Source organism: Scyliorhinus torazame, chromosome 15, assembly GCF_047496885.1.
Source record: "Scyliorhinus torazame isolate Kashiwa2021f chromosome 15, sScyTor2.1, whole genome shotgun sequence".
NCBI lineage: Eukaryota > Metazoa > Chordata > Chondrichthyes > Carcharhiniformes > Scyliorhinidae > Scyliorhinus > Scyliorhinus torazame.
Genome location: NC_092721.1, coordinates 128,468,795 through 128,489,459, shown reverse-complemented (window position 1 = coordinate 128,489,459; position 20,665 = coordinate 128,468,795). Strand labels below are relative to the sequence as shown.

Genomic DNA, 20,665 nt, shown 5'->3' with positions numbered 1-20,665 from the left:
ACACCTCTATGACTCCATGATACTAGTAGTTGGTGTTAGCCACATAGGTCTGAAGGCCCCCCCCCCCCCACCCCGCCAAGAATCCTCCACCTACAGATTGAGTTCAAGAAATCTATATGTTTGACCTATCCATGGTAGGGGAATAGTGATCCATAAAACAACATATGTTAACTAACTGTTCAACAAAATGGGTCTGCTAGAAACCCATTAGTAATGCAATGCAAAAAAATGTCATCCCAATTTTTAAGTTCCCACTAGCTGAGTAACGCTGGAGTTTACATTAATCCTCCTCTTCTTGAATCAGTCAATCAGCCTCATCAAACCTAGTCAAATTCTTAAGAGTAAGAAGGACCTTCTTCATATTTTTAATCCCCAGAGGAAATTATATCAAACAACTCTTGAAGGACAAGCCATATCGATATGGCCTCATTCATCATCATAGTCAGTCAACATTACTTAAACTCACATGCAAGTATAGTTCCACAGATGGCTACAGTCCCAAGAAGGCATTCTTGAGTCTAGTAAGCCTGTATCAGTCTAACATTCAAACATAATCCGTTCCTTAGAACTATCAACACGTGTGAATTTATCTCCTGATGTCTCCAAATAGAAATCAGGAGCATGGACCTTGGGCTCATGTTTCCACTTACTATCTAGGGCGTGAAAGCTAACTGGAGTTTTCCAACTGAGGCTCTAGTACATTTAATAGGTTTCTTTAAAAATATACTCATCATGAACTTAGCAGTGTCATAAATATGTAATTCCTACTGCAAGTTATTTTTGGGAATTATTTTCTGAATTATTTGAATTAACTATTTATGGAAAAGATGACCAAGTGGTAAAGACCATGGGTGGGATTTCACCTGCTATTGGGTGGTGGGTTAGGACACAGATTGCTAGTAAGATGTCTGGGAGCCACATTAGGAAGGCTCTTGGATGCATTTTTGCCACCAGGCCATTTACCAGCAGCTAGAAAGGCAGTGGCCGGGATGCCTGCCGATGAGAGGTGGACAATCAATTAAGGGATTCTATGCTACTGTTTTCTATTTTAAATTAGGATCACCCGCTGGTTAAAATATTTAATTACATAAGCTGCTATGGTCATCTTCAAACCAGCAACGTCTTATACCTGCTGTCAATAATTTACAGTATTTGTACCTAATGCATTGCATAAATTGAACAAGAACATGAAGAAGATTCTGAATAATTACCTCATCACAATTAAAAACAAGAACCTGTCTACCAAACAGGCCACCCAGTGCTTTCACAGACTCGGTCTTGCCAGTACCAGCTGGTCCATATGGGTTTCCTCCAAGCCCCATTTTCATGGCTTGAGTGAGAGTCAGGTAGCATTTGTCTGTTAGAGGAGTATGAACCAGCTTTGGAGCATTACCCTATTAAAGAATTCAAAAAATCGTATTAATGACGAACATTACAAATACTCTCAGCATAGTTTGTTCATACTGGAATTCCTTTTTATTATAGGATAATTCCTTTTGCATGTTACTATTATTCAAGAAATATATTTACTTCTTATTGTTTACATTATCAGCTAGAAATATCCGTTGACAATTTTGGGGGAAGTAGCATTTACAACATTTTTGTCTTTTTTTTTGTTCATGGGGTGTGGATATCACTGGTCCATCCTTAATTGTTTTTGTCAGCAGTTAAAAGTCAACCACATTACTTTGGTCTGGAGTACAAGTAGGCCAGCCCAGGTAAGGATAGCAGATTTCCTTCCTTAAAGGACATTAGTGAACCAGTTGGGGTTTCCCAACAATGACTGATAGTGTCATGTGGATGTACCTTTAAGAAATGGGTGTTTATCAAATAGCTGCAGTGATGTAAGTGTGTGGGTGGAGCTGGGCTGTCTTTTATTTTCATTTTGAGCTGAAAAGCTGCTTTGTGGCCCTGTTTTGGTTGCGTTTTCACTGTTGGAGAGCTGCATTCAAAGCAAGAAGATGTTCTGATCTCTCTCTCTACAAGCGAAAGAATGTCTTCAGCTCACTTGATGATTTCAAAGTAATACCTGTTTCTGTAGATAATTTAAACCTGCTGTCTTTGTTAAAAACGGTTTAACTTATGGATGTTGCTAGGAAAGGTATTATGGGTTACCTATAGAGTATTATATCTGTGGGGTTACATGTGTTGGTGGTTGATAAGATGTTTACTGTGTGTTTATAAAATGTTAACTGGGTTCATAGAATAAACATTGTTTTGTTTTAAAAATACGTAAGGTCTCTGTTGCATAACACCTGGAGAGTGGACCCTTGTGCTCCCCATAACCAAAATCTATTAAAAGTCGTGGGTCAGGTGAACTCCATTATAGACTTTGGAGTTTTCTCAACCCTGGCCCATAACAATAGTTTCATGGTCACTTGTATAGACTAATTCAATTCGAGATCAAATTTAATTAATTATGTTTTTATTAATTAAATTGAAATTCCACCAGCTGCCATGATGGGATTTGAACCCATGTCCTCAGGGCATTAGCCTGGACATTGGATTACTAGTCCAGTGACATTAGCACTGTCTCCCCTCATTAATAAATTAAAGCAAAAGTTAATCTTTGTATTTTAAAAGGATTATCTTATCCATTAAAATAGCAAACAAATGTTATTGTAGGTAGAGATTTTCTGAATGAAGATAATTTTTGTTGAAATAACTTAAATGCAACGAAGTAGCACCAAGTCGAGCTGGGTGGTGAACTGCTTGACAGGTTACGTACTTAACTCAGGGAATTTGGAGAATGAAAGTGCTTTAAGAGTTACCCTCATTCTAAAATCTAGTCAAGTTTTTCATTTAGCATCTAATTCAACTTTAATAATAATTTGTTGTTTCTTTTGGTTTTAGCCAGTGATGCACAAGCTGCCTGTTAGTGGCAGCTGCAGTTAGTTGCTGCTAGTTAGATCGGATTTCCTAGTAAACAGTGCCTGATTCAGGTCATTCAAATTCCAGCTAATATAAATATAACGCACCAAGTATGCAGCACAAAGTAACAAGCATAAAGTTCAGCCTGATGGAGTATGGCTGGACAAAGTAATCGTTAAATTTGGCGCAGTGGGTGAAGAAGTGCTGTCCTTCCCTTTTTACAGAACAAGGGGCACTCTGAGAGGGAGCGGGAGATAGTGAGACCTGAGACATTAATCAGCTGGCTAACTGGTTGGGAGCTTTAAGTTTGTTTAAACTAGGGCAGGAGTTTAAACGAGGACCAGGAAATTATAGGTGCTGTTTTAAATTTTTAGCTTAACTAGTTAAATGAATCATAGAATTACTACAGTGCAGAAGGAGGCCATTCGTCCCATTGAATCTGCACTGACTCGCTATCTAGGCCCACCCCCCGCCACCATATCTTGCAACCCCACCCAACCTGCACATCCCTGGACACTAAGGGAATATTTTTAAAATCATGGCCAATCCACCTAACCTGCACATCTTTGGACTGTGGGAGAAAACCAGAGCACCCAGAGGAAACTCATGCAGATGTGGGGAGAAAGTTCAAACACCACACAGTCAGTTATCCAAGATTGGAATTGAACCCCGGTCTCTGGCGCTGTAAGACAGCAATACTAATCACTGTGCGCCGTGCTACCCATGACTTGGCATAACTATAAATGACCATTGAAGAAAGGCCTTAATTAATATAATTAATTAATTAATTAATTAAGGTTTGTTGAAGCTAATGTAAAGTGGGTTATGTACCTGGGCTGCAGAATGTGGCCATTTGTGGACAGTGAGATTGTCCCAAGCAAACATGTCTTCGGGACGTATCTCCATTGCATATTTCCCTGGTTATGAGTCATTGAGTTAGAGGTACTCTGACAAGAAGGGCAGGATGAGGAACGTCTGGACTGTTTAATCTGGAATAGAAGTCACACCCCAGAGGAAAACACACATTCAGGAAAGGGAAGGTATGACCGATATGGGGGCAAGGTAGCAAGAATTTAAGAGAGGTGGACAATGGTTAGGATTTGGATTAGACATCAGGCTTATCCAACAAGTATGAAATACTTACTATCTGTCAAAGGGAGGTCATGTCTGACAAATCTGTTAGAGTTCTTTGAGGAGGTAACAAGGAAGTTAGACAAAGGAGAACCAGCAGACTTGATTTATTTAGATTTCCAGAAGGCCTTTGACAAGGTGCCTCATAGGAGACTGTTGAATAAGTTAAGAGCCCATGGTGTTAAGGGTAAGATCCTGGCATGGATCGAGGATTGGCTGACTGGCAGAAGGCAGAGAGTGGAGATAAAGGGGTCTTTTTCAGGATGGCAGCTGGTGACTCGTGGTTTGCCTCAGGGGTCTTTGTTGGGACGATAACTTTTCACAATATACATTAATGATCTGGAAGAAGGAACTAAAGGCACTGTTGCTAGGTTTGCAGATGATACAAAGATCTGTGGAGGGACAGGTAGTATTGAGGAAGCAAGGGGGCTGCAGAAGGATTTGGACAAGCTAGGAGTGCAGTAAAGTGGCAAATGAAATACAATGTGGAAAAGTGTGAGGTTATGAACATTGGAAGGAGGAATTTAGGCATAGACTATTTTCTAAATAGGAAAATGCTTAGGAAATCAGAAGCACAGAGGGACTTGGGAGTCCTCATTCATGATTTTCTTAAGGTTAATGTGCAGGTTCAGTCGGCATTTAGGAAAGCAAATGCAATGTTAGCATTCATGTCAAGAGGGCTAGAATACAAGACCAGGGATGTCCCTATGAAGCTGTATAAGGCTTTGGTCAGACCCCATTTGGAGTATTGTGTGCAGTTTTGGGCCCCATATCTAAGGAAGGATCTGCTGGCCTTGGAAAGGATCCAGAAGAGGTTCACAAGAGTGATCCCTGGAATGAAGAACTTGTCGTATGAGGAACGGTTGAGGACTCTGGGGCTGTACTCGTTGGAGTTTAGAAGGATGAGGGGGGCCTTATTGAAACTTACAGGATACTGTGAGGCCTGGATAGAGTGGACGTGGAGAGGATGTTTCCACTTGGAGGAAAAACTAGAACCAGAGGACACCATCTCAGACTAAAGGGACAATCCTTTAAAACAGAGATGAGGAGGAATTTCTTCAGCCAGAGGGTGGTGAATCTGTGGAACTCTTTGCCGCAGAAGGCTGTGGAGGTCAAATCACTGAGTGTCTTTAAGACAGAGATAGATAGGTTCTTGATTAATAAGGGGATCAGGGGTTATGGGGAGAAGGCAGGAGAACGGGGATGAGAAAATATCAGCCACGATTGAATGGCGGAGCAGACTCGATGGGCCAAGTGGCATAATTCTGCTCCTATGTCTTATGGTTATGACAAGGAGAAAGACTGCAGGTAGGACAGCCACAATGCAGACCACAGCACCCTGGCTCAGAAGGCAGTCCGTGATGGGGATAAAGGGAAGCAGAACAAAAATGTGGTAGGAATAGGAAACTCCAGTTAGGGGGATAGATGGTGCCCTCTGCAGCCAAGAACTAGAATCTTGAATGGTTGTTGCCTATGCAATACTAGGGTAAGGAATGTCTCATGGCAGCAAGAAACTTGGAAAGGGAGGGGGTAAATTCAATTGTTGTGGCTCATGTTGAAACAAGTGATATAGATAGGAACAGGACAGGTCCTGCTGAAGGAGTATCAGGAGTTAGGCTCTAAATTAAAAGGCAGAACCTCAAGGGTAATCATTTCTGGATTATTGCCTGAAATAGGTGCAAATTAGGAGCAGACAGATCAGAATAAATAGCATGTAGCTAAAGGTCTGCTGTTGGCTAATGGGGGTGGGGTGAGGGGTCCCTTTTCATGGGGAAATGGCACCAGTTCTGAGACCAAAGTGTTGTTCCAATGGGATGGCCTCCAACAGAACCCGGAGAGGATAGATTTCCTGGCGGAAAGGGTTAATCTGGAGGTGGCAAAAGGTTTAAACAAGTAAGGGGAAGGGATCTGTTTTAGGATGTTGGATACCATTGGTAGGCCTTAATTAGGTCATTGTAGTCTTAACTAGGATAACTATATGTATTTATTAACTACAAGAACTGATGATGGTTGCCCGTTGAGTTCAAAGATGATGATGGATGTGCAGATTCATCAGTGATGAACACGGGAGATGGTGATGTAGTCCCAATTTGGACACACAGAGTTGGAAACAGTTGGGGCACAGCAAAAGCCAACAATGGAGCTAGCGGGCTATACACTGCTTTTCCTGCCTCACTTGCCACGTAGTCAAAAAAAAATCAGAATTCCGCCCAGTAGCCACATGAAAGTACATTTTCTGAGAGCCACACCTTCAACATGGTCTCTTTCATTTTTAGTACACATCAGAAAATTGTAAGTAGCATGCCTGTGACTATCTTATATGTGCTGGCTGCATACAATAATCATTATTGTGTTAAAGTTTGCAAAATATATTGTTTATGATTTCCTTATAGATAAAATCCACGTAAATTTAAAACGGCCTAAAGACAGTGTCCTGAACAGACGTACTATGAGAATTGTTAATTGTAGCATGATAAGGCATAAGTACCTGGTATTCATATGTATACTGGAACTCTGCATCCACCATCTGAATGTAACAGTTATTGTCTGATTTCATGTAGAACCGAAGTTGTTTCTTCCAAGCCCAGTCTGAAGTGTTATTAATTTGTGCTTGATTCAATTGCTTAACCACTTCTATGTTGTGAATGATGTCAAGAATTAAGGCTTTGAGCTTCAACGCCAGAACAGTAGTTTCTGAAAACACATACAAACATGCAAAATAAAGCCTCAAACATTCGCCTGGCATAAACATTAATATAGTTTGATCAAACAACTAGCACAGAATTAGTTTTGAATTGCCCAGGCAGAGGCAAAACAGAAACAATGAGCCAACCAGGCTCTTTTTACATCGCAAACTTCTACAGTTCTATTCATGATGAGCACATTAGGTTAAACTACTGCAAACACAATCTGTTAATTTATACTAAGTTGGTGCTCTAAAGTTTAATGAGTAAGAAAAGTAGTTATCAAATTTAAGATTGATGGCTTCCGGTGGCAACTATGGGGGAGTAGGTCACACATTTGGTGGCTCCCGCTCTGGCTAGACATTCGGATCTTTCCCCCTGACTTTTTTTGCGTTTTTAAGCGCTGGACTTGAAGAAGCAGTGAACAAGTTTTTGGTGTATATATTGGTTTATGGAACAGAAAGCCCGAAGAGATCGAAAGGGAAGAAACAAAAAGACAGGCTCGAGCTGGATGTTGGCTGCAGCAGCGGACAAGATGGCCGGTATCCAGGCCCCTGGGGCTTCGGCCCAACCATCAACGGAGGAGCTGATGCAGGTCATCCGGGAAGGCTTCGCCAGACAGAAACAGGAATGTCTGGACCCGATTAAGGAAACGGTGGAGAGGATGAAGCGGAGGCTAGATGCCCAGGATCGGACGATCCAGAAACTGGAGAAGGTGCTAGCTGAACAGGAGGAAAACCAGACAGCGGTGGAGATGGAGGTGGGGATGCTGAGGGACCAGCAAAAAAGGTTGCTGGAACAGGTAGAGGATTTGGAGAACAGGCCCCGTAGGCAGAACCTAAGGATTGTTGGCCTCCCGGAGAAGGCTGATGCCGGGGAGTTTGAGGCGAACATGTTCCAGAAGCTGCTGGGAGATGGGGCTTTCCCCCGACCGTTGGAGGTGGATCGGGCGTACAGAGCGCTGGCGAGGAAGCCGCAACAGGGAGACCCTCCTCGGGCGATGGTGGTCAGGTTCCACAGGTACCTGGATAAGGAGCGCGTTCTCCAGTGGGTCAAGCGCACGTGGAGCTCTAAGTGGGACAAGCATTTTGCGGGTGTACCAAGATTTAAGCATGGAGGTGGCCAAATGGAGGGCAGGCTTTAATTAAGTCAAGTCGATCCTGTTCAAGAAGCAGGTTAAGTTCGGTCTGTTGTATCCGGCGCGACTTTGGGTTACGCATGAGGACCAACATCATTACTTTGAGTCGCCCTAGGACGCTATGGAGTTCGCCAGAAGGAAAGGATTGGTGCCAACTTGAGAACATTCTGCTCTAAGTTTGAGAAACTGTTTTTCCTGTTCGTTTTAAATGCTGTTTGCACTGATTTATTTGTTCGTTCGTTTTCGTTCTTGGCTTTTTCTCTTCGATAACTGTGTTTTGTTTAAGAAGGGGAAAGTAGTTCTTAAAAAATTATTCGATTTCGGTGGGTTTTCTGGGTTGTGAGGGAGATGGTGGTGGGGATTTTTGACTTTGTATTATTTTAAGTAGTATTACTTTGATCTGTATTATGGCAAGAGTTTGGCTTTGTTTTTCTTTCCACTGACTTTGGTTGGCGTCTGTTTCTTAAAGAGGCGGTTGTCGAGGCTGAGTTGATGAGGGTGATGGTTTCGATGGGCAGGTAGGCAACAATAGGTGGGAGACATGCTGGCCGGAGCCGTGGGCCACCAGGCTAGCTGGGTGAGCTAGTCTGCGGGAGTACAGTTGGGGGGGGAGGGGGGGGGGGTGTATACAATCAGATTAGGGGTGGGGTTAGGTTACAGAGTGTTGTTGCTGGGGGGGGGGGGGGGGGGGGGGGGGGGGAGGGTTGTTCAGCTGACGAGGGAGGGATTTGATTTTAGAAGCGGAGAAGAGGTCGGGGATGGGCGCTGCCAGTAGGCGGGGCCACAGAGGCGCAGGACAGGGGCTGGGGGCAGGCCCAGGAAAGGGGATGGCTGACCGGCAAGGGGGGGGGGGGCGGTGACCCCCAACTAGGCTGGTCACGTGGAACGTTAGAGGGCTAAATGGGCCGGTGAAGAGGGCAAAAGTGTTCGTGCATCTTAGGGCTCTAAAGGCGGACGTGATAATGTTGCAGGAGACGCACCTGAAGGTAGCGGACCAGATTAGGTTGAGGAAGAGCTGGGTCAGTCAGGTATTCCACTCAGGGCTAGATACTAAGACCAGGGGGGTCGCGATTCTGGTGAACAAGCGGGTGCAGCTTGAGGTGGGGAGTATTGTTTCAGATGGGGGAGGTCGCTACGTTATGGTTAGCGGTAAGCTGAAAGGGATGAAGGTGGTCCTGCTCAACAGATATGTGGCAAACTGGGATGATGCGGATTTCATAAAGAGGGTGCTGGGGAAGTTACCCGACCGCATTGGATCGAGCTACAGGTGAGTGAAGAGAGCTTCCAGCACCCGCAGTGGAGGCTGGATGTGGGACTGTTGGCGGACGAAGGGGTGTGCGAGTGGGTGAGGAAGTGTATACAAAACTACCTGCAGGTCAACGATACGGGGGAAGTCTCAGCAGCGGTGGTGTGGGAGGCGCTCAAGGCAGTGGTAAGAGGGGAGCTGATTTCAATCCAGGCTCACAGAGACAAGACGGACAGGGCAGAAACGGACCGACTGTTAGCGGAGATCCTGCAGATTGACAGGAAGTATGCGGGGACCCCGAGTACGGAGCTCTTGAGGGAACGGAGGAGGCTGCAGGCGGAGTTTGGGGTGGTGTCCACAGGTTAGGCAGTGGAACAGTTCAGAAAGGAGAGGGGTGCGGTATATGAACATGGGGAGAAAGCCAGCAGGATGCTGGCTCAGCAGCTCAGAAAGAGGGGAGAGGCTAGGGCAATAGGTAAAGTGGTGGATGGGGGCGGTAACTTGGTAGGGGATGTGGCGGGTGTGCTCCGGGGTATTGCGGCTGCTGCTGGTCAAGGTTTTTACTGAGGCAAGGGACAGAGGGATGCTGCCCCAGACGATGTCGCAGGATACCATCTCCTTGATTTTAAAACGGGACAAGAACCCGGAGTCGTGTGGGTCTTATAGGCCGATCTCCATTCTTAACGTGGATGCTAAACTGCTGGCAAAGCTTTTGGCCACCAGGATTGAGGATTGTGTGCCGAGTGTTATTAGGGAGGATCAAACCGGATTTGTTAAAGGTAGGCAACTGGTGGCGAATATAAGAAGATTGCTCAATGTGATCATGATGCCCCCAGAGGGTAAGGAGGTGGAGGTAGTGATGGCAATGGACGCGGAGAAGGCGTTTGACCGGGAAGAGTGGGAGTACTTATGGGAGATGCTGAGACGGTTTGGATTTGGGGTGGGTTTCATCAACTAGGTCAGGCTGCTATATCAGGACCCAGAGGAGAGTGTGAGGACAAACAGGACGACTTCTGACTATCTTAGACTGCACCGCGGGACGAGACAGGGGTGCCCCCTCTCCCCACTGCTGTTTGCGTCAGCTATAGTGCCGCTGGCAATTGCTCTGACGGCTTCAGAGGGTTGGGGGGGGGGGGGGAAACCATAGAGTTTCATTGTATGCAGGCTCTTGTACGCCGGGGATGGATGGAACCATGGCGACCCTGGGACAATTCGGCCGGTTTTCGGGGTACAAATTGAATTTGACAAAAAGTGAAATGTTTGTAGTTCAGGAGAGGGGCCAAGGGGACCGGCTGAGGGAGTTACCGTTCCGGCTAGTTGGAGACAGTTTCAGGTACCTGGGAATACAAGTGGCGCAGGATTGGGGTCGACTGCACAAGCTGAACCTGTCCCGGCTGGTAGATCAAATGCGAGAGGAGTTCCGGAGGTGGGATGCGCTCCCGCTGTCGTTAGCTGGGAGAGTACAGACAGTTAAAATCGCGGTCCTCCCGAGGTTCTTATTTGTGTTCCAATGTCTCCCCACTTTCATTCCACGTTCCTTTTTTAAGAGGGTAAGCAAGATCATTTTGGGCTTTGTATGGGCGGGCAAGTCCCCGCGAGTGAAGAGGGTGATGCTCAAGCGGAACCGGGGGGAATGGGGGCTTGCACTGCCGAATTTCAGCAACTATTATTGGGCGGCTAACATAGCCATGATAAGGAAGTGGGTGGTGGGGGGCAGCCTCATGTAGGGGTACCCGTCTGGAGTCATTGATGACGGCGCCTCTGCCATTCCCGCTGGCGCGCTTCTCCACCAGTCCTGTAATGGTGGTGGCCCTTCGGATCTGGAGACAGTGGAGGAGGCAATGGGAACATCGGTCTGGTCCCCGATATGTGACAACCATCGGTTTGCCCCGGGGAGGTTGGACGGGGGTTTCGGGTATGGTGGAGGGCGGGGATTGAGCGGATGGGAGCTTTGTTTTTGGAAGGGAGCTTCCCGAGCTTGAGGGCGCTGGATGTCAAGTTTGGGTTGACGAGGGGGAATGAATTCCGGTATATTCAAGTGCGGGACTTTTTGCGTCGGCAGATGCCATCTTTTCCACTCTTGCCACTAAGGGGGATCCAAGATAGGGTAGTATCTAGAGGATGGGTGGGGGAGGGAAGTGTCTCGGATATTAACAAGGAGCTCATGGGGGCGGAGGAGACGCAGACCGAGGAGCTGAGGCAAAAATGGGAGGAGGAATTGGGAGGGGAGATTGAGGAAGGCCTGTGGGCGGATGCGCTGGGCAAGGTCAATGGGACTGCAACATGTGCCAGGCTTGGCCTGATTGAATTTAAGGTCGTCCACCGGGCCCACATGACAGTGTCCCGGATGAGCAGATTCTTCGGCGTAGAGGACAGATTTGCAAAGTGTCTGAGAGGACCAGCAGACCATGTCCACATGTTTTAGGCTTGTCCAAAACGTAGGAGATACTGGCAGGGGTTCAAGGACATCATGTCTAGAGTACTGAGCACGAAGGTGGCAATGAGTCCAGAGGTTTCAGAGGCCCCGGAAGTCCAAGGGGAGAAAGAAGCCGACGTCTTGGCCTTTGCTTCCCTGGTAGCCCGGAGATGGATACTTCTAGCTTGGAGGGCTCAAAGCCCCCGAAGTCGGAAGCCTGGCTGTCAGACATGGCGAGTTTCCTGGGCTTAGAGAAAATCAAGTTTGCCTTGAGAAGGGCGTTGTTAGGGTTCGCCCGGAGGTGGCAACCATTCATTGACTTCTTAAAATAGCCGGAAATAAAGTATAGTATAAAATGAAAAAGTGAGCCGGTTTTATATTACAAACATACAAATTTAGAGCAGGTATAGGCCATTTGGCCCCTCACACCTGCTCCTCCTTCAGTAAGAAAATGAACAATCTGAATATGGCTGCTACTCCATTTTCCTTCCTACCCACTATACCCTTTGACTACCTAGTCAATCAAGAATGTATCTAATACACACTTAAAAATATTCAATATTCTTCGGCACATTCCAAGTAGATCTTCAGCTGCTGCTTGTAATACTGTGCATAGTGGCAAATAGTGCTAGGGTTTCAGGAACTGGATAGAGGCTTTCATTTGCATAAGATGCTGTGGATGAACAGCTGCTATTCTAGTTTCCATACAGTCTCTGCTAAAGACACCCAGCTCTACCTCACCACTATGGTGTCTCAATGCCGCCACTGTCTCTAGTTTGTCATATTGCTTCACTGACATCTAGGCCTGGTGTTGCTAACTTTGGTTGGCTCTTAATTCGTTGCCCATTGGGTATTTACTGAATTTGCTCTGTTTCTATAACCTTTGCTCTAGAGTCGCCAGGTATCTTTATGATACCGCCACGAGGTTCAAGTTCAAGTACTGATCAATAACTCAACACACCAATTAGTAAGATTCAAATCAAAACACATTTATTATACACAGAAAATCACTACTCATGCATAAACTCTACTTTCTAGACTATTCTCTATCACTAAAAGGCCTATACTTAGCTTCGGAATTGGCCGACCAGGTCAGGGGAACAAATGGCCTTTTGTTCGATCTGAGTCTGCAGGATTCAAAAGCTGGTATGGACTGGTAGCTAGGAGCGTCTATCTCGTAGCGTGCGTTGACTGGAGATTTACTTGGTTGATGCGGCAGCTTAGACAGTTCATTCTCAAAGGTTGATTCGAGTTGCTGAGTGACCCTGCCAAGAAGGACGATTTGAACTTGGGGGCTTTACTTTATAGTCCCCCGGGGCTTCCCGCCCCTTTGGGCGGACCCCGTACCTGGTTCCAAGTGATTGGACTACGTTCCGATCACTTGGATCAATTTCTCCAATACTGGAGTTGTTCCCTGATTGCTGGGCGGTCCCTAGGTGTCCGTTGGCCTTCCTTTGTCTTGGCTCCTGCTGGCGCCGAGGAGTCTGGCTTGGCCCTATTCACTTTAAATGTTTCGATTGTTCCCGGAGATCGCTCATTAGTATGCAGATGGCTGTGAGTTTCAGTGCTGTCTGGGCTTCTGCAAGTTGTAATACATAGGATTTCTGCACTTGCAAGTTTTTGCCTGTGTTGGCTGAATTTCCCTGTAGTCTTTGCGGACCTCCATTTTAAGTCGGGAAGTGGCCAACCCAGGTGGCTACACTGGACAAGCAGAAATTTCCTCCACCTCTATATCATCACCCAACTCCACCCCACTTTTACCTCATCTGCTGTTGAAAGCCTAATCCATGAATTTGTTATTGCTCGACTTAACTATTACACTCCCCAACCTTCCATAAACTTATGGTCATCCAAAACTCTGCTGCCCATATCCAAATATCCCATCCATATACCATTACTGTGCTCAGTGACATACATTGGCTAGACTCCAAGAGCAACTCACTCTGTGCATAGCTATTCCGCACTACAGCCAGGGTGTTGTCAGGACCTGTATTGAATCCAGTGCACTCAGCTATTTCTTAACGTACATGGAATTAAATAAATTGGACCACAAAACCACAGAAAACATTCTTGAAAACACTGATTGCAAATGAGGAACTAATTACCAAGAAATAAAGTAAGGATATACTGTTACATAAAAACAGAATATTGTGAACTCTAATGCATTTTATATTAAATTAGAATTACTGATAATGGAAGGAAGTAGTTCAATTCATCAACCTCCAGTTATTAAAGTAATTATCAAAATCTGAATAAGTTTGCACATTTGCATTTGTAAAGGAAAATGGTCACCAACAACTGTCCGCACAAGTTATATCCAAGCATTTAGTAGTTTCTTACCACCATTCCCTGCTTCCTCCATATAAGAGTCTATACTTGTGTAGTTTTCCAATTTTGCCATCAGTTCTACATCTAGTTGTTGCAAGCTGTGTTTTCTTATGGCATTTTCAACTTCTTTAGTAAACTGAATCTGTTCAGCTAAACAAAGGATCTGAGAACAGAGAGGTAATGAAACATTTGTAAGTGCATAACAGTTCGAAAAATAAGTAACATACAAAACATCTAGAATTGATATATTCCTAACCATAAAATATGAGGCTTCAAAATGAAAACAAATTTGGAAGTAAGATTACTCAGATTTAAGTTTCACATTGGAATGTGGGATAAACTGAATGTTACTTCAGGAAGAATTCAGATTTTTTTTCCTGAAGACTGAAGAGACAATCATTTAAAACAGAGATGAGGAGGAATTTCTTCAGCCAGAGGGTTGTGATTCTGTGGAATTCATTGCCATAGAAGGCTCTGGAGGCCAAATCACTGAGTGTCTTTAAGACAGAGATAGATAGGTTCTTGATTAATAACGGGATGAGCCACGATTGAAAGGCAGAGCAGACTAGGTGGGCCAATTGACTTAATTCTGCTCGTATGTCTTATGGTCTTATAAATTTAAATATGCCAGTCAAATCTGTTTTAAGGCTAATTTGAGTTGATGGACATGGTCTTTCTTTACTAAGATCCAAGTTGAAATTTAAAGCCCAGCCATCTGCAAAAACAAAGGTTGTTTAATCTGAAGGTCAGCCAAGAAGCAAATACTTCACTTTGGTGCTAATCTCATTCTTTTTGGCCAAAGCATTAATACATAAGAGGCCTGCATGAGGTGTAAATCAATATCTGTGGCTCAATGCATTGGATCCAACCTTGTGTCGTTGAATTTAGTTAACTAATATCTCTTTATTTAGAGATCTTTTGATTCATATTTATTATTACATATGACAGGTTGTTTTCAGAATCATTAATATTCAGAATCAAAATTCCAGCCCTAGCAGAGTCTAAATTGGCATTTACAAGTTGTGCAATTGGCAGGAATAATCATCTCACCATATGCAGTCAGTACATTAGCTAAACTATGAAATATTGCTTTTCCCTTGGGTTATCCAATTGTGTGCAAAATATACTCCCAATTTTAACAAATTGTAAACTAAATTTTAATTGTTTTCTATAAATTTGTACCTCCAGTACCTTCTTGCATTTTTCTGCTTCTGTATAATTATCTTGTGTGAATAAATCTCAAATTTAGCTAAAGGTGTACTACTTTACACTTTTTTTTTTAAAGAGTGTGGTGAACACATTATGGAGTTTCTGGACATTCAGTTGTAAAATAATGATTAATTGTTGATCCTGTGGTATGCTATCCCCATTCTCAACACTCAGTTCATCAGAGACTCAGTTTAGAAACTATTATCACGCATTAAATTTAATTATGAATTTGTAACCTAATCAATATGCTCAAAGAGTATATTAAATCATGACAACAAAACTCTAATTGTTCCAAATTGATGTGGTGCCCCAAAATCAGTTTTAGATTTGTTTTTTATGATAACAGCAATTGGCAGTGCTGAACCTACCTCAAATTAAGCTTAATGTCAATTATGTACACAGATGTTGCTCCTAAATTATTAATAATGGATATTATGTTTATTGAGAAATGAAGTGTTACAGTACTGACAAAAAAACAAACAACTTGTATCACAAACATTCAATATAACAAGTTTTATTTAAAATCACAAAATAGTACTTTTTTCTGAAATTGTTGAAACTATCGCCATTTTTTTTTTGTCATCAATTTATAATACTTTTCTGACTGTAGAAAGATTTCAAGATACAGGCAGACTAGGGCATTACTGAGTAAACGTGTGCAGTACCTGTGATGGAAAACGTGACGGATCAATGGCACCTTGAGATTGTTTCCAAGCAGCAATGCACTCAACCAACAAGTGTTTCAGAGTTTCTTTCATTACTTCAGCCAAATTATTCAGCCAAACCTGGTAAACATGACAGAACACTTTTGCAATCACAAAAATAAGGATTGATTAGAGTTTGCATTATTCTTCATACAGTCAAAATGTTATCACCTCAACATCATCTGTAACACAAATCTTGCTTTTTAAAGAGACAACTTCACCATCCAGAGACTTCATTGCAATGATGTGATGGAAATTTTCATCAAAATCCACACTGTTAATCCCTGGAAAAACCACAAATCAATAATACAGTAAATTTTCAAAAGTTATCAAATGAAGAAAACAAGTTAATTTGCACATGAAATTAGCAACATTCTCTGTGTATTTGAATAAATTGTGGTGATAGTATAGTGCCGTAACCAAGTGCGAGGAATACAAGTTCTCCCAATTGTTGCCCACACAATGTGTTTTTATACATAGTAATTATGATGAAGCCTTCCTATATTACTTGTTATGATCCCAGTTGGACTGGAAGATTCCAGACTGGAACCCTGGCTCAAAGGAACGTAACTTTAACTTTTTTTAAATAAACCCTAAGGAACAAAATCACAGGACTGCTAATTAGTTTTAACGACAAGAAAAAACATTTATTAAACATGAAAAAAATGGATTTTGATTCAATGTGTCTTTATTCCTCCCTTAGTTTAGCAAGGTTTTAGGATTAACACGGATTACAAAGTACATCTTAATCTACAATGGTCTCATTAACACAAAGTCCCTTTTAAGCACACAAGGTGATTGTAGGCAGCTACTTCCTCCACTTTGAACTCGAGTTAATGTCTGTGGATTTCTCCTCAGAATGCCTCCAGATGATTATCATATTTGAGTTTCCAAACTTCACTCCCAAAAACAAGCTTTAAAATCTTCTCTCATAATAATGCTTATTCTTGGCAGCTTGCATTCTGAAATCCAGACTTTCCAAATTACATCTTTAAACAAAGCATCAGCCCCACTTTTAACAGTGAATCAAGACCAAAATCTGACACCACTCTCTTTTAGTTTCTTTTATCTTAACTGCTTTTTCACAAACTCCGAGATCCAGCCACTGATTTCCATAGTTAGTTCAACTTGCGTTCCGTAGGCTGTAGTATAATCCCACAAACCTAAAAATCACTTCAGGTATCTTTCTGGCACCTCAGCCTTCATCTCAGCTCTGTCAGTCTTGACTGAACAGTGCTCTGTTCTAGTACCTTCACCCTCAAACATCTTGGATACGTTTTTTCATTTCACTAGCTGTTCTTCAGATCTCTGCACTTGTTTTCTTAACCACCCCATGGTGTGGCTTTTCTTCTAGCAAAGCTGAAAGAGACGTTCCCTCTCTAACCTTCTAAAACAACTGCTTCAAGCAGAGCTGTGAGAGCTGCTTTCTCTCTCACTGCCTATCTTCAACTGCAATCAAATTAGCTAACTAGAACTTAAAAGTTTCACCACCTTACAGAGCCCCAGTTGCTAAGCAAAACCCTCATAGAGCATAGAACATAGAAAATACAGCACAGAACAGGCCCTTCGGCACACGATGTTGTGCCGAACCTTTGTCCTAGATTAATCATAGATTATCATTGAATTTACAGTGCAGAAGGAGGCCATTCGGCCCTTTGAGTCTGCACCGGCTCCTGGAAAGAGCACCCTACCCAAACTCAACACCTCCACCCAACACCAAGGGCAATTTTGGACATTAAGGGCAATTTATCATTGGCCAATTCACCTAACCACATCTTTGGACTGTGGGAGGAAACCGGAGCACCCGGAGGAAACCCACGCAGACACGGGGAGGATGTGCAGACTCCGCACAGACAGTGACCCAAGCAGGAATCGAACCTGGGACCCTGGAGCTGTGAAGCATTGTGCTATCCACAATGCTACCGTGCTGCCCTTAAGAACAAATAAATCTACACTATATCATTTTACCGTAATCCATGTACCTATCCAATAGCTGCTTGAAGGTCCCTAATGTTTCCGACTCAACTACTTCCACATGCAGTGCATTCCATGCCCCCACTACTCTCTGGGTAAAGAACCTACCTCTGATATCCCTCCTATATCTTCCACCTTTCACCTTAAATTTATGTCCCCTTGTAATGGTTTGTTCCACCCGGGGAAAAAGTCTCTGACTGTCTACTCTATCTATTCCCCTGATCATCTTATAAACCTCTATCAAGTCGCCCCTCATCCTTCTCCGTTCTAATGACAAAAGGCCGAGCACCCTCAACCTTTCCTCGTAAGACCTACTCTCCATTCCAGGCAACATCCTGGTAAATCTTCTTTGCACCATTTCCAAAGCTTCCACATCCTTCCTAAAATGAGGCGACCAGAACCGTACACAGTACTCCAAATGTGGCCTTACCAAAGTTTTGTACAGCTGCATCATCACCTCACGGCTCTTAAATTTAATCCCTCTGTTAATGAACGCGAGCACACCATAGGCCTTCTTCACAGCTCTATCTAGTGGCAACTTTCAAAGATGTATGAACATAGACCCCAAGATCTCTCTGCTCCTCCACATTGCCAAGAACTCTACCGTTAACCCTGTATTTCGCATTCATATTTGTCCTTCCAAAATGGACAACGTCACACTTTTCAGGGTTAAACTCCATCTGCCACTTCTCTGCCCAGCTCTGCATCCTATCTATGTCTCTTTGCAGCCGACAACATCCCTCCTTACTATCCACAACTCCACCAATCTTCATATCGTCTGCAAATTTACTGACCCACCCTTCAACTCCCTCATCCAAGTCATTAATGAAAATCACAAACAGCAGAGGACCCAGAACTGATCCCTGCGGTACGCCACTGGTAACTGGGATCCAGGCTGAATATTTACCATCCACCATCACTCTCTGACTTCTATCGGTTAGCCAGTTCGTTATCCAACTGGCCAAATTTCCCACTATCCCATGCCTCCTTACTTTCTGCATAAGCCTACCATGGGGAACCTTATCAAATGCCTTACTAAAATCCATGTACACTACATCCACTGCTTTACCTTCATCCACATGCTTGGTCACCTCCTCAAAGAATTCAATAAGACTTGTAAGGCAAGACCTACCCCTCACAAATCCGTGCTGACTATCCCTAATCAAGCAGTGTCTTTCCAGATATTCAGAAATCCTATCCTTCAGTACCCTTTCCATTACTTTGCCTACCACCAAAGTAAGACTAACTGGCCTGTAATTCCCAGGGTTATCCCTAGTCCCTTTTTTGAACAGGGGCACGACATTCGCCACTCTCCAATCCCCTGGTACCACCCCTGTTGACAGTGAGGACGAAAAGATCATTGCCAACGGCTCTGCAATTTCATCTCTTGCTTCCCATAGAATCCTTGGATATATCCCGTCAGGCCCGGGGGACTTGTCTATCCTCAAGTTTTTCAAAATGCCCAACACATCTTCCTTCCGAACAAGTATTTCCTCGAGCTTACCAATCTGTTTCACACTGTCCTCTCCAACAATATCGCCCCTCTCATTTGTAAATACAGATGAAAAGTACTCGTTCAAGACCTCTCCTATCTCTTCAGACTCAATACACAATCTCCCGCGACTGTCCTTGATCGGACCTACCCTCGCTCTAGTCATTCTCATATTTCTCACATATGTGTAAAAGGCCTTGGGGTTTTCCTTGATCCTACCCGCCAAAGATTGTTCATGCCCTCTCTTAGCTCTCCTAATCCCTTTCTTCAGTTCCCTCCTGGCTATCTTGTATCCCTCCAATGCCCTGTCTGAACCTTGTTTCCTCAGCCTTACATAAGTCTCCTTTTTCCTCTTAACAAGACATTCAACCTCTCTTGTCAACCATGCTTAAGCCTTTTATTTATTTTTCACAACGTAGCTTTCTCTAAGCACAATAGAAACACAATTGGAACTTAACCAACCCCCACACATACAAACACCTTTGTCCAGCATAAGAGGTCTTACACTTGAAGGCACAAAAACATATAGAGTATCCAATTTTTTTCCAATTAATGGGCAATTTAGCGTGGTCAATCCACCTACCCTGCACATCTTTGGGTTGTGGGGGATAATGTGAAAACTCCACATGAACAACGACCCAGAGCCAGGATCGAACCTGTGATCACGGCGCCGTAAGGCAGCAGTGCTATCCACTGCGCCACCATGCTGCCACAAAAACATTAAATTAAACACAAGTAAAACTATACCTCATTTCTCATGGGGGTGATTCTCCAGGGTCACTAGCCCCATGCGGGAATCATGATTGAATTGGGCACAAGGGCCAAATCAGGATTCTCACTGGGCATTAAAGTCGTTGCGAGTCTCCCGCCCCGCTTCGCCAGCCCCAATCAGATTATCGCCAAAGCAGATGAGAACATGCTAACAACTCATTTAAAGACATTTCAATCTACTTGAGGTGTTTGAGGTTGGATGCTCCCGGCTCCCGGTATGCTCCCGCACCACGTCAAGCAGCATGAAGTCCAGGGAGCATCAATTAGTGCAGGTTTGACAAGCAGGGACCTGGCTCTTTGGACACCAAGGGGGGAGCAAAGTGGTAAGTAGTGTGCCCATGGGTTCCTATTCCGCTGCCAGGCAGCAGGGGCAGGGTCCCTCGAGGGACCTGGGGGTTGGGGGGGCTCGGGCTGGGGGGAAACGTGTTGACTGGGCTATCCCCCAGGATGGGGGCCGTGCGGCAGGCCTTCCTTCTGTAGTTTTGAAAAATCATTAAGCTGTTTTACAGCATGTCAAATTGCAGTTAAAACTCTTCCCTCTGTAGCCCTGAAGCCTTTGATATCTCTCCCAGCATGTCAACATCAATGAACTGTCAGATGAATATGAAGGTTTTCCCTCTGCTGTGTTGGAAACGTTTGAAGTGCTTTTTTCACAGTAACTTTTGGCCTCCTTTAACACTTTCAAGCCTCTGGGCATGCTG

General features: G+C 44.1%; 1 protein-coding gene across 3 annotated transcripts in view; it reads right to left on the bottom strand.

The window, feature by feature from the left end:
- The window catches only part of dync2h1 (dynein cytoplasmic 2 heavy chain 1), an 866,357-nt gene that overhangs the window by 687,315 nt on the left and 158,377 nt on the right, over positions 1-20,665 (bottom strand). For all 3 annotated transcript variants that reach the window (XM_072476728.1, XM_072476730.1, XM_072476729.1), the window contains exons 30-34: positions 15,899-16,011; positions 15,689-15,808; positions 13,827-13,977; positions 6,491-6,696; positions 1,212-1,394 (exon numbers count right to left, since the gene is read on the bottom strand). In XM_072476728.1, coding sequence (XP_072332829.1) covers positions 1,212-1,394; positions 6,491-6,696; positions 13,827-13,977; positions 15,689-15,808; positions 15,899-16,011 — 773 coding nt within the window. The remainder of the gene's footprint in view (positions 1-1,211; positions 1,395-6,490; positions 6,697-13,826; positions 13,978-15,688; positions 15,809-15,898; positions 16,012-20,665) is intronic.